Consider the following 16,376-nt stretch of genomic DNA (forward strand, 5'->3'; position numbering starts at 1 on the left):
GGTATGCAGGGACACATTTTCTTGAAGGAAGACATTTCGATCCAAAAAGGGTTTGGCTCTCATCTGGCTTCCTGGATGAAGTCATAACTCGGAAAAACATTTCCAAAGAATAGCCCAGGACACCTGGGTCTGATGCTTAAGCAAATAACTTGATTCAGTCAGTGGACACCTTAAGATTATGTGCAGGAGTAATGGTTTAACCATCCCCCAGGGAACTTGCACAGCTGGTAATGTGTAAATGTGTAAAATATGTAAATATTTATGTATATATATATACATATACACACATATATATACGATATAAAGAGAAGAGTTGACAAGGAAAGAACCTCACCACACCTAAAGATGGAAATGAACTCCTTTAGTACCAGCAAACAGTCCAGGATGTCCACTATGACTTGACATCAGCCTGACACCCTGACCCATTCTGCCAGTTTTGTGCATCTCTTGCTGCTCTTCATACTGTTGACAAGAACTTTCCTCCCAAAGCAAAAGCACAGATCTTGTAGTGACAAGACCTATCCAGCACCTATGGCATGAGATGGGACATACCAAAACTGACATGGCTGCAAAGTCCTGCATTAGCAGACTGTGTCAGGGCTGGTTGCTCCCTGAGTGAAGGGTAGCCATGAGCTGAGCATAATAACACAGCTGGCAGTGCAGGGGCCTCACCAGCCAGGGCCCAGCCCCACAGTGCCCCAGCGAGGCAAGCAGGCAGACTTGAGACTTGTTCAAACAAGAGTGCCTATCATCAGGTGAGTTCACGGTGAGGAGGCAGATCTGAGGTCAAGCTGGGATGTCAATCCACAGGTTGGGATCAGGTCCAGTGAGAGTAACCATGATCAAACACAGCTCACTGATGTCCAGGCAGGTCCATAGTGATGAGACAGGTCCAAGGTTAAACTGGGAAGTCAGTCTGTGAGTTAGGGTCTGGATCAACATCTGTAGTAATGTACAGGCATGGCTGTAGCTGAGCTGAAGATTGGTATCCATACAGCAGGGCTCAGGCACGGACTAAAAGCCCAGAATTGAGCTGAACTGAGGCTCCTGTGCCCACAGGTGTGGGTAGGGGCCCCAACTGACACAGGTCATGGCCATTAAGGCCTATTACCGCACACAGGGCCATGACTGATGGAGAGAAAAGCATAGTCCTGGGACATTTCGTTGATAGACAAATAAATTTCTTTGCTACGACAGCTGCTTCAGCTATCCTATCATGAGCAGCAATAGGAATTCTCTTGCTTACTTGCAAGTGGAAACCATAAAATTAGACAGAATGAGGGGACAGCAGCCTCCCTGGTCATGGCATTGGGATTAAACCAATAGAGAGGAGCAGACTTTACTAACTTGTGAGAAAAAAATCCTAGACATTATAGACGTTAATAGAAAATGGGGCTGAGGAGACCATGAAAAGTCATCAAGACTATTCCATTGGCCCAAAGAATCAACTTCAAACTATCCCTCACAGATACCTGATTTACCTGTTCTTGAACATGATGAGGACTTCAGAACTTCCCCAGGCAATGTGTCTCAGTGCCTCATTATCTAAGAGCAAAAAACTAAGTTAGAAAACTTCTGCTGCTATTTGACCTGAACTTGTTTTGCAGTGGACATAGAAAAAGCTTTATTTTCTTCTCTTTTTAACTTCTTCTATATTTGAAGATGGATGTATTTCCTCAGTTTCCTCTTCTTCAGATTAAACAACCCCTATTTATTAAAAATTTTCTCACAAGTTATATTTTCTAGGTTTCTGATCATTCTTTTGTTCTCCTCTAGAACCTGTCTGGTTGGTCAGAATCCTTCTTCAGTTGTGGTGCCCTAAACCAGAGAGAAGCCTTTTCCAGTGTCGAGAACAATAAAAGAACCACTTTGTATGCTTTACAAATAATCCTCCTTTCTATATATTCCAGTACAACAGTTACATCTTTTATAAAGGCATGCTGCTGTCTCATGTGCAACTTGTGATCCACCTATTGTCTCCAGTTCAGAACTTTTGCTTAGTCAGTCCTTCCTCACTTGCATTTATGCAAAAGATTACTTCTATATAAACACAGAAGTTAGTATTCATCTTTATTGTCATTACATGTCATTCTTTGAACCAAATTCTTAAAATAATTTCTTAAGATCATAATACTATCTTGTAGTATTTTTCCAGGTAGTATCACTAGCATTAAATGCTAATTCTATCTTTTAAATCATGAATTAAATATCATATAGTCCCTGGAGAACATGCTTGAATGCATCAAGCCTGACAGTGAAGCATAATTAACTGTTTCTTGAGAACAGTTTTCAAACCAGTTATACAACCGTCTAATAGAAATTTAATCTTGTCTACATTTCCTTATCACAAATGACTCATATGAAGGAAAGAAGACTTAGATGGATCCAGACATGCCTGAAGGGTTTGTCTGGCCACAAGAGTGATAGTCACCTGCACATGACTTCAGCTGAAGTGTTAAGATCTCATATTTATTGACTAACTTGAGAAGGAAGGATATTGGTGGACCCTGAAACTGTCTGACCAGCATTCTGTTATTCTTGCCTCTTCTCCTCAGAGTCAAGGCGTCCAATAGTTGCAAATGATATGCATTGGGAGATTTGGTCCTTTGAAAGTCCCTTTAATGAGACAGTTGTCTAGGTCAGGAAACATAGATTCTGTTTTGTATTATGCATATTCTCATTACTTCCAGAACATTGATGAGGATTTTCCATGCTATGGGGAAATCCTGTATGTAAGGACTTTGTAGTGGAAAAGCCACTACAAAATATTTAAATGTAAACACATTTTGTACATTTAAATAAACAGGAATCCTGATCTTTGAGAGTGATACATTAATCCCTGTTTTGATTAGGCAGGGTTACTGTGACTAAAGTCACCATACTTAACTGAAGGCATTCAAAATGATTTGCCATCCTCTGGTACCAAAAGCCATCTCCTACAAAATGACATGATGTGCTGAGAAACTGACTGTATTGCTGCCTATCCCCCACCTTTCTCTTGTTGAAGCAGGTTACTGATAGAAGGGTTCCAGAAAAGGGACGGCATAGCAGAGTAGTAGAGGAACAAACTGCCAAGAAATGTTTTGATACACAGTATCCAACACTAGATAGTGGTGATGGGTAACTAAAACTGGTTGAAATAGATCAGCTTATCCTTGAGCAGATGGGTAGGAGATAAAAGAAGAAAGCAATGGATACAACAAATTAGTACATTATCAGTAATGTCACCATCATCCTAAATGCACAGCTGGCTGCATCCAGCATGTCTTGCGAAAGGTCACAGTTATGTGAAAGACCATATTCAGCTTCACCACAAAATTCACCTGTGAGCTGGTGGGCAGAAGACTGGTGAAACTCATCAGCTTTTGGTGCTACGGCAGTAACTGATAGCTAGAAAATGATAGGAAGCTAAAGGATGCTGAAGAAAAGATCTTTTCTCAAGTATGTGTGTTTGAAGCTCCTGTACCACATAGATCAAGACTGTTTTTTCCTTTCAGATATATCTGGGGTAATTGCAGAGGAGGAAACCACATGAAAAGTAATCCGGTCTTCTGGCATGCATTTAATATTTTCTGTCTATTTTTGGAGCTTGGAGAACAGGAAATAGGAATATTTACTGACATGTTGACTAGACCGAAGATAGCTTAACTTCTGAGTAGACCCATCTTTACGAATACAATCTGTGAAGTACATCCAGAAACCTGATAAAGGTGCTAATATATCTTACAGTAAGACACAGAAAACAGTTTTTTTAAATATGTCCTGGAAAGATTTCTTATATAGTCCAAATAAAGAAGGGGCGGTGGCTCAACTCTGAGTTTGAAACACTCTTCTACTGAGTCGTTGCAAGAGAATCAGCAGTTTTCATTGCTGAATGATCAGAGGGATGGTTGGGAGCTGATAGATATGGATGACTCTGATTCATCCTGTGCTTACAGCTGTTTCTACCAGGTAGCTGGCAGGAAGTAGGCTGGTGCAATATAGAATCACAGAAAGTCTCAAGTTGGAAGGGGCCCATAAGGATCATCAAGTCCAATTCCCTGCTCCTCGCAGGACGACCTAAAACTAAACCATACGACTAAGAGCGTCATCCCGATGCTCCTTGAACTCTGACAGGCTTGGTGCCATGACCACTTCCCTGGGGAGCCTGTTCCTGTGACCAACCACCCTCTCAGTGAAGAACCTTTTCCTAATGTCCAATCTGAACTTCCCCTGATGCAGCTTCATTCCATTTCCTTGTGTCCTATCACTGGTCACCAGAGAGAGGAGATCAGTGCCTCCCCCACCACTGTCCCGCTTGAGGAAGTTGTAGACTGTGATGAGGTCACCCCTCAGCCTTCTCTTCTCCACGCTGAACAAACCAAGTGTCCTCGGCCGCTCCTCGTAAGTCTTGCCTCGAGACCTTTCACCACCTTGGTCGCCCTCCTCTGGACACACTCTAATAGTTTGATGTCCTTCTTGCACTGAGGTGCCCAAAACTGCACTCAGTACAGGCCAGTGCAGTGTAGAGTGGGACAATCAGCTCCCTCGACCGGCTAGCTATGCTGTGCTTGATGCACCCCAGGACACGGTTGGCCCTTTTGGCTGCCAGGGCACACTGTTGACTCATATTCAACTTGCCATCAACCCAAACGCGCAAATGTCTTTCCGCGGGGCTGTTCTCCAGCCTCTCATCCCCCAATTTGTATATATAACCAGGACTACCCTGTCCCAGGTGGAGAATCCAGCACTTGCTCTTGTTAAATTTCATACAGTTGGTGATCGCCCATCTCTCTAGCCTATCCAGATCTCTCTGTAAGGCCTCTCTACCCTCAAGCGAGTCCACAGCTTGTCCTGGTTTAGTGTCATTGGCAAAACTACTTATGTACATTCAATTCCTGTGTCCAGATCATTTATAAAAATCTTAAAGAGCACTGGCCCTAAAATTGTACTCTGTGTTTTTAAATGCAAAGGGGTGCTGTGAAGTTTAAAATTCTCCAGTTTTGAGTGATCAGGGTGCATGCAACTTGTGACTCTGCACATGGACACTTGTACTGAGCAGAAATATTATTTGTGGTGTGAACTGGATCTACTCAAAAATAAAATTTGTGTTTTCATATCGTCTTTTAGACAGTAGTAGAAATGGTTCATAGCAGCATGTCTTTGGACATCTGCAAAAAGCAGGAGGTTTTTGACAATATTGGTACTATGTAAAATGAAAAAGAAATGCTTTCTAATCCCTGCATTCCATGTGAATTTGTCTCTCATGTTAAAGAGACACATTTTGACTTTTATAATAAATTTCAATGTATCCGTGAACTTTAAAATTTTTAATAATGGACTGGAAACCTGCAAAAATTGAAAATCTGTAGTTTACTGCTTTTCAAAGCCTCATGAGCTTATACACAGCAAGAAAGTAAGTTGTTATTATAATACACGTAAGAAAAATCCTGACTTGTTACAAGCTGAAAAATACTCTGGCACTGAGTCAATATGTTTCTATTGTTTACCTTCTCACAGGTCAGTAATAAATTGAACAATGTCAGCCAACAAGACCAAGCAGAGTAATGACATCATGTATGCCTCCTGCCTGACAGTAGTAAGTGCTATGGAAACTATTTTTCACCTTACTGGAAAAGAATAATAATTTTTTCTAGATTTTCATTTCATGTTCCATTTAGAAGACTGATTTCAAAGGAAAAATAGCTATGTTTTGAAATTAGCACTGAATAAGAGTTTGAGGGAAAGTGTCTTTGAATTCACATAAAATGTAAAATTTTAACAAGGTACAATGATAAGTTGCAGATTTAGAAAGGGGGAGTATTTTCTGGAAAGCAGAAACTCTACTTAAGTAATCAAATAAACAACCATACTTAACGCAATACTACAGCTAAGAGGACAAATATGGCCCTTGCTTTTATAGCAAGAAAATCAGATATGCAAAGAGGGTATTTTCTCCTTAAGTGTTTAATCATAAAATCAATAGAATAACTTGCACACATTTTTTTTCAAAAAGCTGTTAAAAAAGAAAACAAAACAGAAAGAACTTAAGACTGAGAAAAGAAGAATGATCTGAGACCTGGAAAAAACACCTTACAGTGAAGTAAGGTTTGTAGCATGAAGTAATAGCTTTTATTTAATTAACAGCCCAGTTCCCAGTGGGAGAACATTTTTCACAAAAGAACTTTGACCTTTCAGCCCAAAACCTCAAAGAGACCACAAAATACCTTCAACAGCTGAGCCTGGGAACAAAAATTCAGAACTGCTGTATTCATTAGAAATCATGGACTCAGTAAAATACTGGCTTTACAGCACATTATAATCTTCCACTGCAGCTGACCTCCAACTCATTTATCAGTGTTCTACAGCTGATAATTTGCTCTCTTATTTTAGCTCAGAGGAATTCTTAACATTTTTATCTCCCCTTTGGTCATAGGGCAGGTGATCATGTAGGGCAATCACTTTTTTCTCCCAGATTGTCTGATTACCACATTAGGTTAAAATTAAGAGTTTCTTTCAATGTGTACTTAGCTTGAATTTGCTGATTCTTTTCAGACCAACAGAAGGATCTGCATGCTTGAAATTTTGTTTCTTCCAATTATATCAATTGCCTAGTATTCATTTCCTGTTACTAATTCTACCTTCAAACCTTGTCTCATTTATATCCTACAGTATGCCAGTACTTTACAGAAGGCTCCCAAGGTATTAGTTTATCTAAAAGAAGCTCAAGTAATGACTCGATGGTAGGCAAATATGCAACCATATGGCAATATAAATTTGATAATGACAAGCTGCTCAATCTAGTAGGCAAAGGTATTAAAAAACACAACAGCAAAAGGCAAGAAGCTATCCAAATTCAGAAGAGAAAATTAGGTTCACCATTTTAGCAGTGATGACAGTTGACTGTTGGTAAAACATGCCTGAAGTATGGAGGCTTCTCTATCAAGTCTTTAAATCAAAATAGTTGGTAGCTCAAAAGAGAAACGGTACGCACAGTGAAGAAATTATCATTTGGATAAGAAGTTCAGATAAGAATGTAATGGTGCTTTTGGACCTTAAAATATAGGAATCTCTAAACAAAGCTCTGTTTGTGATCAGGCCAAATAACTACACTAAAAAAAAAAAAAAATAACAACAATAAAACCCAAAAACCTTAATGTGGCAAGATTTGCAGAAATTTTTAAGGAAGCAATTTAAAAAGGCAGATTTACCTAAGTCTTGTAAAGCTCATTGAAGGTAAGCAGGTAGCAAGCTTAAAAGAAAGAACTTTTTCACATGTTACTTAAATATGAAACTCCTTGCTATAGGATCTTGTGGGACTAGAGGCATAACTGGAGTTACAAAGAGATGACACAGACATGGATAACAGTTCTAGCACTGGATGTATTCAGAATGATAGTCCAGATGTAACTTGGATTTTGGAAGTCTCTGTTCTTGCTGTGTTTCATATAACCTTTCCCTAATAAAATTCTGGTTATCTGCTGCTGAAGACATGATACAAGCCTAGATTGACCTTTCATCCTATTTAGTATGGTCATAATGGTGGTCTTAAAGTGGAGAAAATACATGGAAATTGGGAATGATGGAAATACTTTCATCTTCAAGTCCCCATTGGTGTCCTGAGTTCCTTCCTCTCTCCTTCTTGGACAGAACTATTCTTAAACTATTTGGGGACACATCTAACGTATTATTAGCTATACCAGCTTGTAAGGTATGCATGAATACACAATTGCTGGAAAACATGAGTTCTTTTATACATCCAGTTCCACAGATGAAGGCATATTTGTAAAAAATAAAAGACTAAAAAAAGATACAGTCCCTTTTTACCTATCTCTATTTCTTTTTTTGAGGGGGAGATGGAAGGCTACAAAATAGTGTATGTTCATTCCCTTTAGTTCAATTTCCATTCAGAAGTCTGCATTTTCAGTTAGATTATTTCTAAAGACACCTTCTTACCATGAAGATACTCCGTATCTTCAAAAATACATAAATTGATAATGTGGCTCTTCAAACTGAATTGTTAATGGATTATCAGCTTACCAATCATCACACCTGCAGCACTTGCTTTCTTAGCATTGCATTTGGGGAACTTCAAGTACCACTGGTTAAACAGAACATTTTATGACAACTTAAGTTAGGCTTGAAGAAGCAGTGCCATAGGGCTGAAGAATCATCAGCAAACAAAGGTTAAACAATAATGCATAGAGTTTCAGTTGAAGAGGTCCAAAGGGAGCTACAAGGACTGCTGTTAGAAGTGAAATTATTTTACAGTATGCACAGGAATGAAATCCACATATACTAACATTTCATCAAGATGTTAGAAAATAATATGAAAGACTTTTGAGAAATTAGACATCTAAGTAGGAGCTTTCTACAGAATTCTAGAAAAGGTCATGAATGTCTGATTTTAATCTTTTCTGCTGGGCTCATCCACATCTTATGGCATTCCTGAAAGGACAGATATAATATCTCAAAAATGTTGTATTTTAGTCACTCAGTTTGGTCAGTGTCAGCTGCTGATGGGAGCAACTTGGTTGTTAGTGCGTTAAGAGTCTTTGTATACAGACTCCAGCTACTTAAAGTCTGTAAAACTAGTTCAGTATCTCCAAGAGTTAACAGAGTGGGGGACATAATGGAGGGCATGATGATATGCTCTCACTGATGTTTTGTTCTTAGAGAGCATTGTGTTGAATGCTGTACACGCACATGTTCTGCTTGCAGCCATCTTTACAGCATGCTTCTGTTGTGCATAAGAAGTAGAGCAAATTACCATAATCAAACTAAAGGTAATGCAGGAATGGATCACTCTCTCCATTCTCTTACTTGAAGGAAAAAAATATAATTTTCTGATCATCTGGAATTGGAAGAGGATTTTCTGGACACAGGCGAAATCAACAGAATTATTTGAGGTAGACAGCAGGTGAGCAGAGCCCATGTGAAAAATGGGATAGGAAGGCTGGGAGGTTTTCTTTGTACTTTCCTTCCTCTAGAACAACAACAAAAAAGAAAATAATGATGAACAGTAGAACAGATTACCTAAGAAGGAAGTGCAAAGAAAGGTGACTGACTTTGGGGAAGAAAAAAAAAATGTCTTTTGCTGTGGAAAAAGCAGTTACAGATGGCAACTGTCAGAAGAGTAAACAGTATAAAATCAATCTAATTAAGAAAAAATGCTGAACAACGAAAGTGGCTAAAGATGGCAGCTAAGTAGAGGTATTGAAGATGTGGGGAATGCTTCAAGACACACAAAATCAACCTTTGAAAAGATGAAAAAGGCAAGGCTGCACGTCTGATAGGAATACAGTAAGATGTAGAGATGAGTGGGGGACATGACTATTGCAGAAGTGTATAGTGGATTTTGTATACCTTTACCATCATATAAATAGTCTTTCATGTACATAATGTTCTAAAGAGAATGCCATTATTTTTCTTCTGCAAATTTATGGGCATTATTCCAGAAAGGAATGCATATAGGGAGAGAAAGCACATTAGTCAAGGCAGTGAATACTGAAGGAGAAAAAAATAGTAAGTACAGACCCAACAGAATTCTGAGAAACAAACCTGGAATGGTGAAGGAGAGGATAATATGTATTTTAAATCTAGAGAATAAAACTTTGTGTTACACAGCTGCCACATGTATGGTTTATTAAATACTGAAATGCTAACATATTTAGGAGAACGCTAGAGCAACAGCCCTCAGAACTGTTGTTAGAACCTATGACATGCAGAGAAAATGGTTCAGTAAAATAAGAGAAAAAATGAGAGACATTCCCATAAGACAAGTGGGGCAAGAAAATGGTAGACAGTGGAGAAATTGATTTAGGTGAGACATATAAAGGAAGTTTGGAGATTTTATAGCACAAATCCTGCCAGAAGGAAGTGGCGTGCTGCATGGTGGATATTTTCCTCTGAGTGAAACCTCTTTTTGATATGAGCTGCTTAGTCATTTTATGAGAGCATCAGAGTAGTGATGGAGCGCTCAAACTAACACAATGAAGTGCAGAGAGAATATAAGACATTCACTTTCTTTTTTTCTTGATTGCTATTTATTACCTTCTACCCTTCTCCAAAAATGCAAAAACCACTGGCTGTCAACAAGATGTACTTAATATGAACAAGGGAAACAGTCTTTCTTAAAGAACATAGGCATTGACCCATATTACAGACAGATGGAATATCAGAAATTCACTTGCTCCATAATTATATCATACTAACTACATAACTACTTTGTTTTAATTAGAAGTTCTTATTAACCTAACAAGTAAGAAGGATTAATTTTGTTCACGTTCTATGTTATGTAGAAATAGTGATAATGATAAAAATATATAGGTCTAATTTTGACATCAAATACATCATACAACTGTAATAAGTATTTAATTGCAAAATTATACAAACTCTAAGTTTATGATTTTGTCTAACTTGTCTCATTTGCAAGGAGACACATCAAAGTGGTATAGGAGCTTTTTTGAAAGGTTACAGGACATATTACATATGGAATGATATATAGAAAGATTGCTATGAGTAGAGACTTTGGACTATGTAACCAGCTCCAAAGCTCTTGGAGTATAAGAGGTAAATGGCAGTGATAACTCACAACTCTGGTACAGATGAATCTACTGAAGTTTCTAGACGTTTTAAAATTTACTTTGTATAAATGCCACAAATACTTTAAAATATGTTACAAATTTTTACAATATTATACGGTACGATTACACTATTAATACTAAACAGGGCTATATTATTTGTTCTTTCTCCTCATCTACATAAATTTTCATAGCCATCTTGCTTTGAAACGGTGCCTTTAGTTTTCTGGACAGTTATTAATTATCTCCCCATTTTCAAAATGTATTCCTCTTTACAAACGTTAACGATATTTTCTACCCAAATGAGCATTTCAGCTTTAAAGTAATTGAAAACTAAGCAGCTACTTAACTATGAAATCAGCTACTGAGAAATTTTATGATCACCACTTACATCGTTAAGGGAGAGAGTTTGAAATTATTCTTTTTCTGCATAGAAATGAATAGTTACAAAGCATTAGAGTCTTTATATCAGGACTCATTCTTCTAGTACCTTTATTAATGATTCATGCCATGGAACTCTTCATTCTTGCCTCTGTGACTTTCTTCACAGAAGAAGAATTTCAAATTGTGGATGATTTTCTTCAGGTAACAGTTTAAGTCTGTATGCCAACTCTCCTCTCTCTAAGAATATTTCTCTTTTTCATGGTTTGGGTCATTATACATTCTTCCCAGGCTTATAATATTTTTATGAACAAAAGCATATTGTAGAGAAGTACAGAGGAGATATTATTCCTTCAGAAGGGCTATTATCCTTAACAGCCTCTTTTTAATTAGCTTTTAAAATTTTTTGCTTTCTTTAAGCTTCCTCAGAAAAAAACATTGGTATAGAACAGCATGTTCAATAATATACTTAGTAATTTTTTTTTTTTCCAATAATAAGTAAGGCATGGAGATGATTGAGTTGTTCACAAAGATTCTAGGCTAGCTGAGGTTCCAGGTATTATTACTTAATGAAGAGAACTTTAAGATCAAAATCTCAGAATCTTTTCTCTGCAGGTTTCATAACTGCTTATGTTATTGATGCTTTTGAACTTTACAGAAACTTAATGGAACTTTACATTCTGAGCCCATGCTAGCACTTTTGAAAACACCTTCCATGGTCATTAAGTTAATGGGACTTAACCTGGCATATTAGTTTTTCAATATAATTACAATCTTTTCTTCATAAGTACTCCAAGCAGGCAGAAGCACCCAGCTTACTTAAAAGCAGGGAAGTTGAATTCTGTCAGTAAGTCTTCCACTAATTCACTCAGTGACTTAGAATGGTTACGAAAGCCAGAAGTTTTAAAAGATAGCAGCTAAACTAAGGTACTAAAAAACACTCCAAGGGAAGATTTACATTGACTGTAGGAGGCTCTGAATCAGTCCGCAAATGGCTGATTAGTAAAATGTGCTGAATACTTGCACTAATTGCTTAAGTCAATAACAGATGGAGGAGTTGGCATCCGTGGACATAAGGCCACTCCTTCATATATCCAACTTTAGATGTGTAAGTATGAACATTTGAGCTCAAGCTTTGCATCCCAGCTTTTCAATCAGTACAATAAGTATTAAGGAAACCCCATTCTCAGGTGTTATAGTGGAAATGCTATTTAATTATTCATACATCAGCTGTGTCACAGACAACCACACATACAAACAACTGCTGAATATGACCTGTCAGTAACTCTGCTCCCCTGCAGTCCCAGCCCTCCCTTCCTCCTGCACTTCGGCCTCTCCACACCCAGCTTCCAGCACTGGGCTCCCTTCCTCATCAGCAACCACCTTCATTCCCAAGATCCCAGCCTCCTTACCCAGCAATCTTAAACTATGACGCTGTTCAGTCTTCCCACCAAGTATCTCCTGGCCTCCCAACAGCCAAATTTTATGTCCTGTTCCACACCTGAGAACAGGAGGGCAGTGCCAATGAGGAAAAGGTCACTGGGATTTTCGGCATAAGAAAACAATTGATTTCATTTTTGGAAAGAGCAGAACTACTTGGGGTGAAATTTTCCTTCTCCCTCATACACATGTGGACACACACAAATACACAAAAGTCCTGTGAAAGAAAATAATGTTTTGCCCCAGTGAATTCAAATGGTACTAGAAAGATTATGTCTGGAAAATATATTAATAAGTCAAACCATTCATCAAGAAAATTTGGGATTGGAAGATGGGGAAAGGGAGCTGGGCCTGGAAGCGTAGAAACTCTTTGGACTATCTGGGAAAGAGAAATGTTAGGTAAGATGAATAGGTGCACTGCCAGTTCTGCCTGTGAGGTAGAGAAACATTCAAAATCATCACAGAAAAGCAGGTAGCTCCAGTGTTTGAATATTAGAAAGTAGGAAATGAATTAATATTTCCCAAGAACATGATTAACGCTTTAGTGATAATTTGGAAACAAACACCCAGCAGGAGTATTTAGAAGTGCAAATTGAGGACATACATATCACTAAAATATTCTAACACCACTTTTTAAATTTAAGTTCTAGTTGCATCAAAGCCTATTTAATATTAATAAAATATTTAAAGTTAAGTTTTTCTCTTCTTTTTCTTGTGTGCTACTGTGCAACAAAACAAATGAGTTTGCTAGTGCTACATTTGAGTGCTTTGAAAAAACTGATATTATTTAGTGCCAGCTAATAGAAGAGTAATTGCACATACAGTACAAGTAACAAGATAAGTATTATGTTGCCTTAATGCATAAGTTAAGAATCCATTTCTGACCATTTTCCACATAGACCATTTGCCTAATGAAATAAGCCTTCCTTCCTCTTCAAAGTACTGCTTTGTATTACCATGGTTGGATGAAAATAGCCTTTTCACTGACTCAGATCACTCTCATTACCACAACATTCAAGCATAGTGCAAAGCAAATTCAGTCATACAGCCAGCCTGATGTTGAAATAAAAAAACTCCCATTCGATTATCTGAGCGAAAGGTTCTACAACTGAACTTTGTGTAGTAGGCAAAATTGTATTAAACTCCTCACAAGCTGAATTCAACAGGGATACTCAACGTGCAGTTTGCCTGCATGTACCCATTGAAGGCAGAAAAAAACAAGGCTCCAAGACATAAACAAGCTCAGGGGAAGCATTCCAGCACAAATTTTGCCCACAATGTCACTGATAGTACATATTCAACTATTGGGAAATCCCTACACTAGGATGGAGGGGCTACATTCTGACCTTTTTGGGCATCTGCAATCTGAAAGCAATGGCATTACAGCAATTTAATAGAAATTAATAAATTTCTTTGATTCCAGTATTAGTATCTGACAGTCCATGTGCAAAATTACACAGCTTTTATCAAGTGTTTTTAGTGGATGTATTTTCTTTCTTAAATTTAAAATTAACAAACCTTCCCAGTCAGCTTTGAAAGATCATCTCCTCCCATTATCTGCATATCTTGCATAGACTGATCATTCTGAAAGAAGAGGGACAAATTTTGAAATTGGATATAGCTGTATAAAATAAAAGTATAAACATGTTAACTTTTTTTGGATCTTTCACAGTCTTGGTTACCAATATTTTCTAATGCTTTGTTAGTATTGGTGTATGACAAAACCACACTCTCACTTGTTCCTGTGGCTTCTATCATCTCCTGGTTGTATTTAAGCTAACATCATCTTTCTTTATGAAATAAGTAATGTTCCCTTGCTTGCTATTTCTTAATATGACAAGTATTGAGTAACGTATTTGTCCCTTTCACAACAGGAGGACAGGAGCATCTCAACACTTGACCAAACACCTGTAAGCACATTCTTTTTTTGGAAGTCTTTAGAAACACAGGCAAAATGTGCTTATATCTGTCACTCACACACAGAACTCAGCTATTTTTGAAGAAATTAACTCAGTATTTTTTTCAGGGGAAAAAAGTTTTGCAAAAATTATCACTTGTTATTAATTATCACTTATCAGGAATAGTTTCAGTGCGCCATACAGTTTCAAGAGTTTTGGTTTTGCTTTTTCAACTAACTCAAAGATAAAATCCTTGAGGTCAATTTTGTAAAATAAAATACTGTCAATCAGGCCAAACTAAACACAACAGAATAGTATGCTTTGATTTTCCTATTAGAAAAGGTATTTTTTTCAAAAAAATCAGCAAAGCTTCTTTTTTTGATAAATTTCTTTGTTTACAGACATTTATAGTTGAAATTCGTTCTGAAGGAAAATTCTCAACCAGTTCTAGTTCAAAGTCATTATCAGCAGCATGCAAGGTTAAGATCACATAAGGGAAACATACAGAAGCCATACTTTTAAGGGAAGACAAAAGAGGCCTTAAAGAAGGTAGCAAATTAAAAAACATATAGTCATGGCCAGGCCATATCAACTTTACAGAGAAAGCGAGAGCAAAACTAAGTACAGTTAATGTGGGGTTTTTGCCAAATTGGTGCATGTGCTAAACTAATCTCCCTACCCATAGGAAGACACAGTTAGTCCAATTTTAATAATAGCTGCAGTACCACAATGTGACACTATAGTTTACTAGTAACATCACAAAGCTTTATCATTACAAACAACTGACAAAAATGCAATACTTGAATACTTTGCTCTTATTTCATAAATCCAGTGCTCTGAAGTCAAATGTTTCTCCACGAATAAATAATGGGACAGCAGGACTTACAAGGTAGGTGAGGATATACTGGGCTAAGGGGTTTAGAGCTCTTCTTCCCCTCAAAAAGCAGCACTAGCAGAGGTAGCAGGCACGCACCTGCCACGCGGCACGGTTACAGCTGCACGCCTGTGCAGATGGGAACTGCATCTGCCCACGCTCACAGCCCAGGTGGCAGAAGTCCAGGGACTTCCAAGGCACCTTCGCAGCCACTGGATGACAAGCAATCTGACAACCCCAGGAACTATTCGTGGTCCCCATGGGAATGGATTGTCTAAATTAATACAGCCTTCCTGAGTAACTGTGAGTAAGGTTGCGGAATTGCCCAGATGACAATTCCTCCAGGTTTGCATACTGCCGACCCACGAAAAGGTTCCCATTTTACTCAGACTCCACTCCCCCCAAAACTCTCACACCACAGCTTTGTAAGATGTCCTTAGCAGTCATTGCCTTAAAAGACAGTTTTTAGACCTGCCTTCACTTTTTCTGCACCAGATCTAGGAGCTTTAGATCCTTTTCATGCTGCTCTGATTCGTTTCCTGGGAAACAGAGCTAAAGCAGGAACAAAGGTTACATCCCATATGTTTTCTAATATAAATTTCAACATTTATCTTATTTTTGCAAAGAAAAACAGAAACAAAAAAAAATGAAGCAACTGATTTCCTCAGAAGATTATTTTAAAACTAAATAAGAAGTGGAGGTAGAGAAGATTTTAAGTCCAGGCTTAAAAGCATAAGCCTTTTGTTGTAGAGCAAGACAGATCACTCTTCAAAAGTCAGGGACATATTCAGGTCAAGACTATTATAAGACTATAAAAAGCAGACAGTTTCTAATATTGGCATGTGTAACCAAGGCACTAACAAAATATTTTTTCATTTCCAAATGAGAAAGTCTGGAATTTCATTAACAACCAACACACAAGAATTACTGAAAAGGCAGTTTGCCATTAGTTGCTAGTCAAAAAAGAGAGGGGAAAAAAGATAACAGTGAGGTGCAATGATTAAGGAATTTATTTTTAACTAAAAAAAAATCTCTTTCAGCAGTCTTCATAGCAGCACTGTTTCCTTTGCATTTGGTATTTCTGGCTACAGCTGAAAGGAAGATGCTGAAATAGCATCTTCATTGCTGGCAAGCAGTTAAGAAAACACAAAAGCCATTGAGAGCCGGGGGATCACAGCAACCCGTCAATCTGCGTATTCACACATTAGCTGTTGTGACACA

General features: G+C 37.9%; 1 protein-coding gene across 2 annotated transcripts in view; it reads right to left on the reverse strand.

Annotated features, from left to right (window-relative positions):
* Window positions 1-16,376, reverse strand: part of PRTFDC1 (phosphoribosyl transferase domain containing 1) — a 50,173-nt gene that overhangs the window by 7,767 nt on the left and 26,030 nt on the right. For both annotated transcript variants that reach the window (XM_069777161.1, XM_069777169.1), the window contains exon 4: window positions 13,902-13,967. In XM_069777161.1, the coding sequence (XP_069633262.1) occupies window positions 13,902-13,967 (66 nt within the window). The remainder of the gene's footprint in view (window positions 1-13,901; window positions 13,968-16,376) is intronic.

Source organism: Haliaeetus albicilla, chromosome 2, assembly GCF_947461875.1.
Source record: "Haliaeetus albicilla chromosome 2, bHalAlb1.1, whole genome shotgun sequence".
Classification (NCBI taxonomy): domain Eukaryota; kingdom Metazoa; phylum Chordata; class Aves; order Accipitriformes; family Accipitridae; genus Haliaeetus; species Haliaeetus albicilla.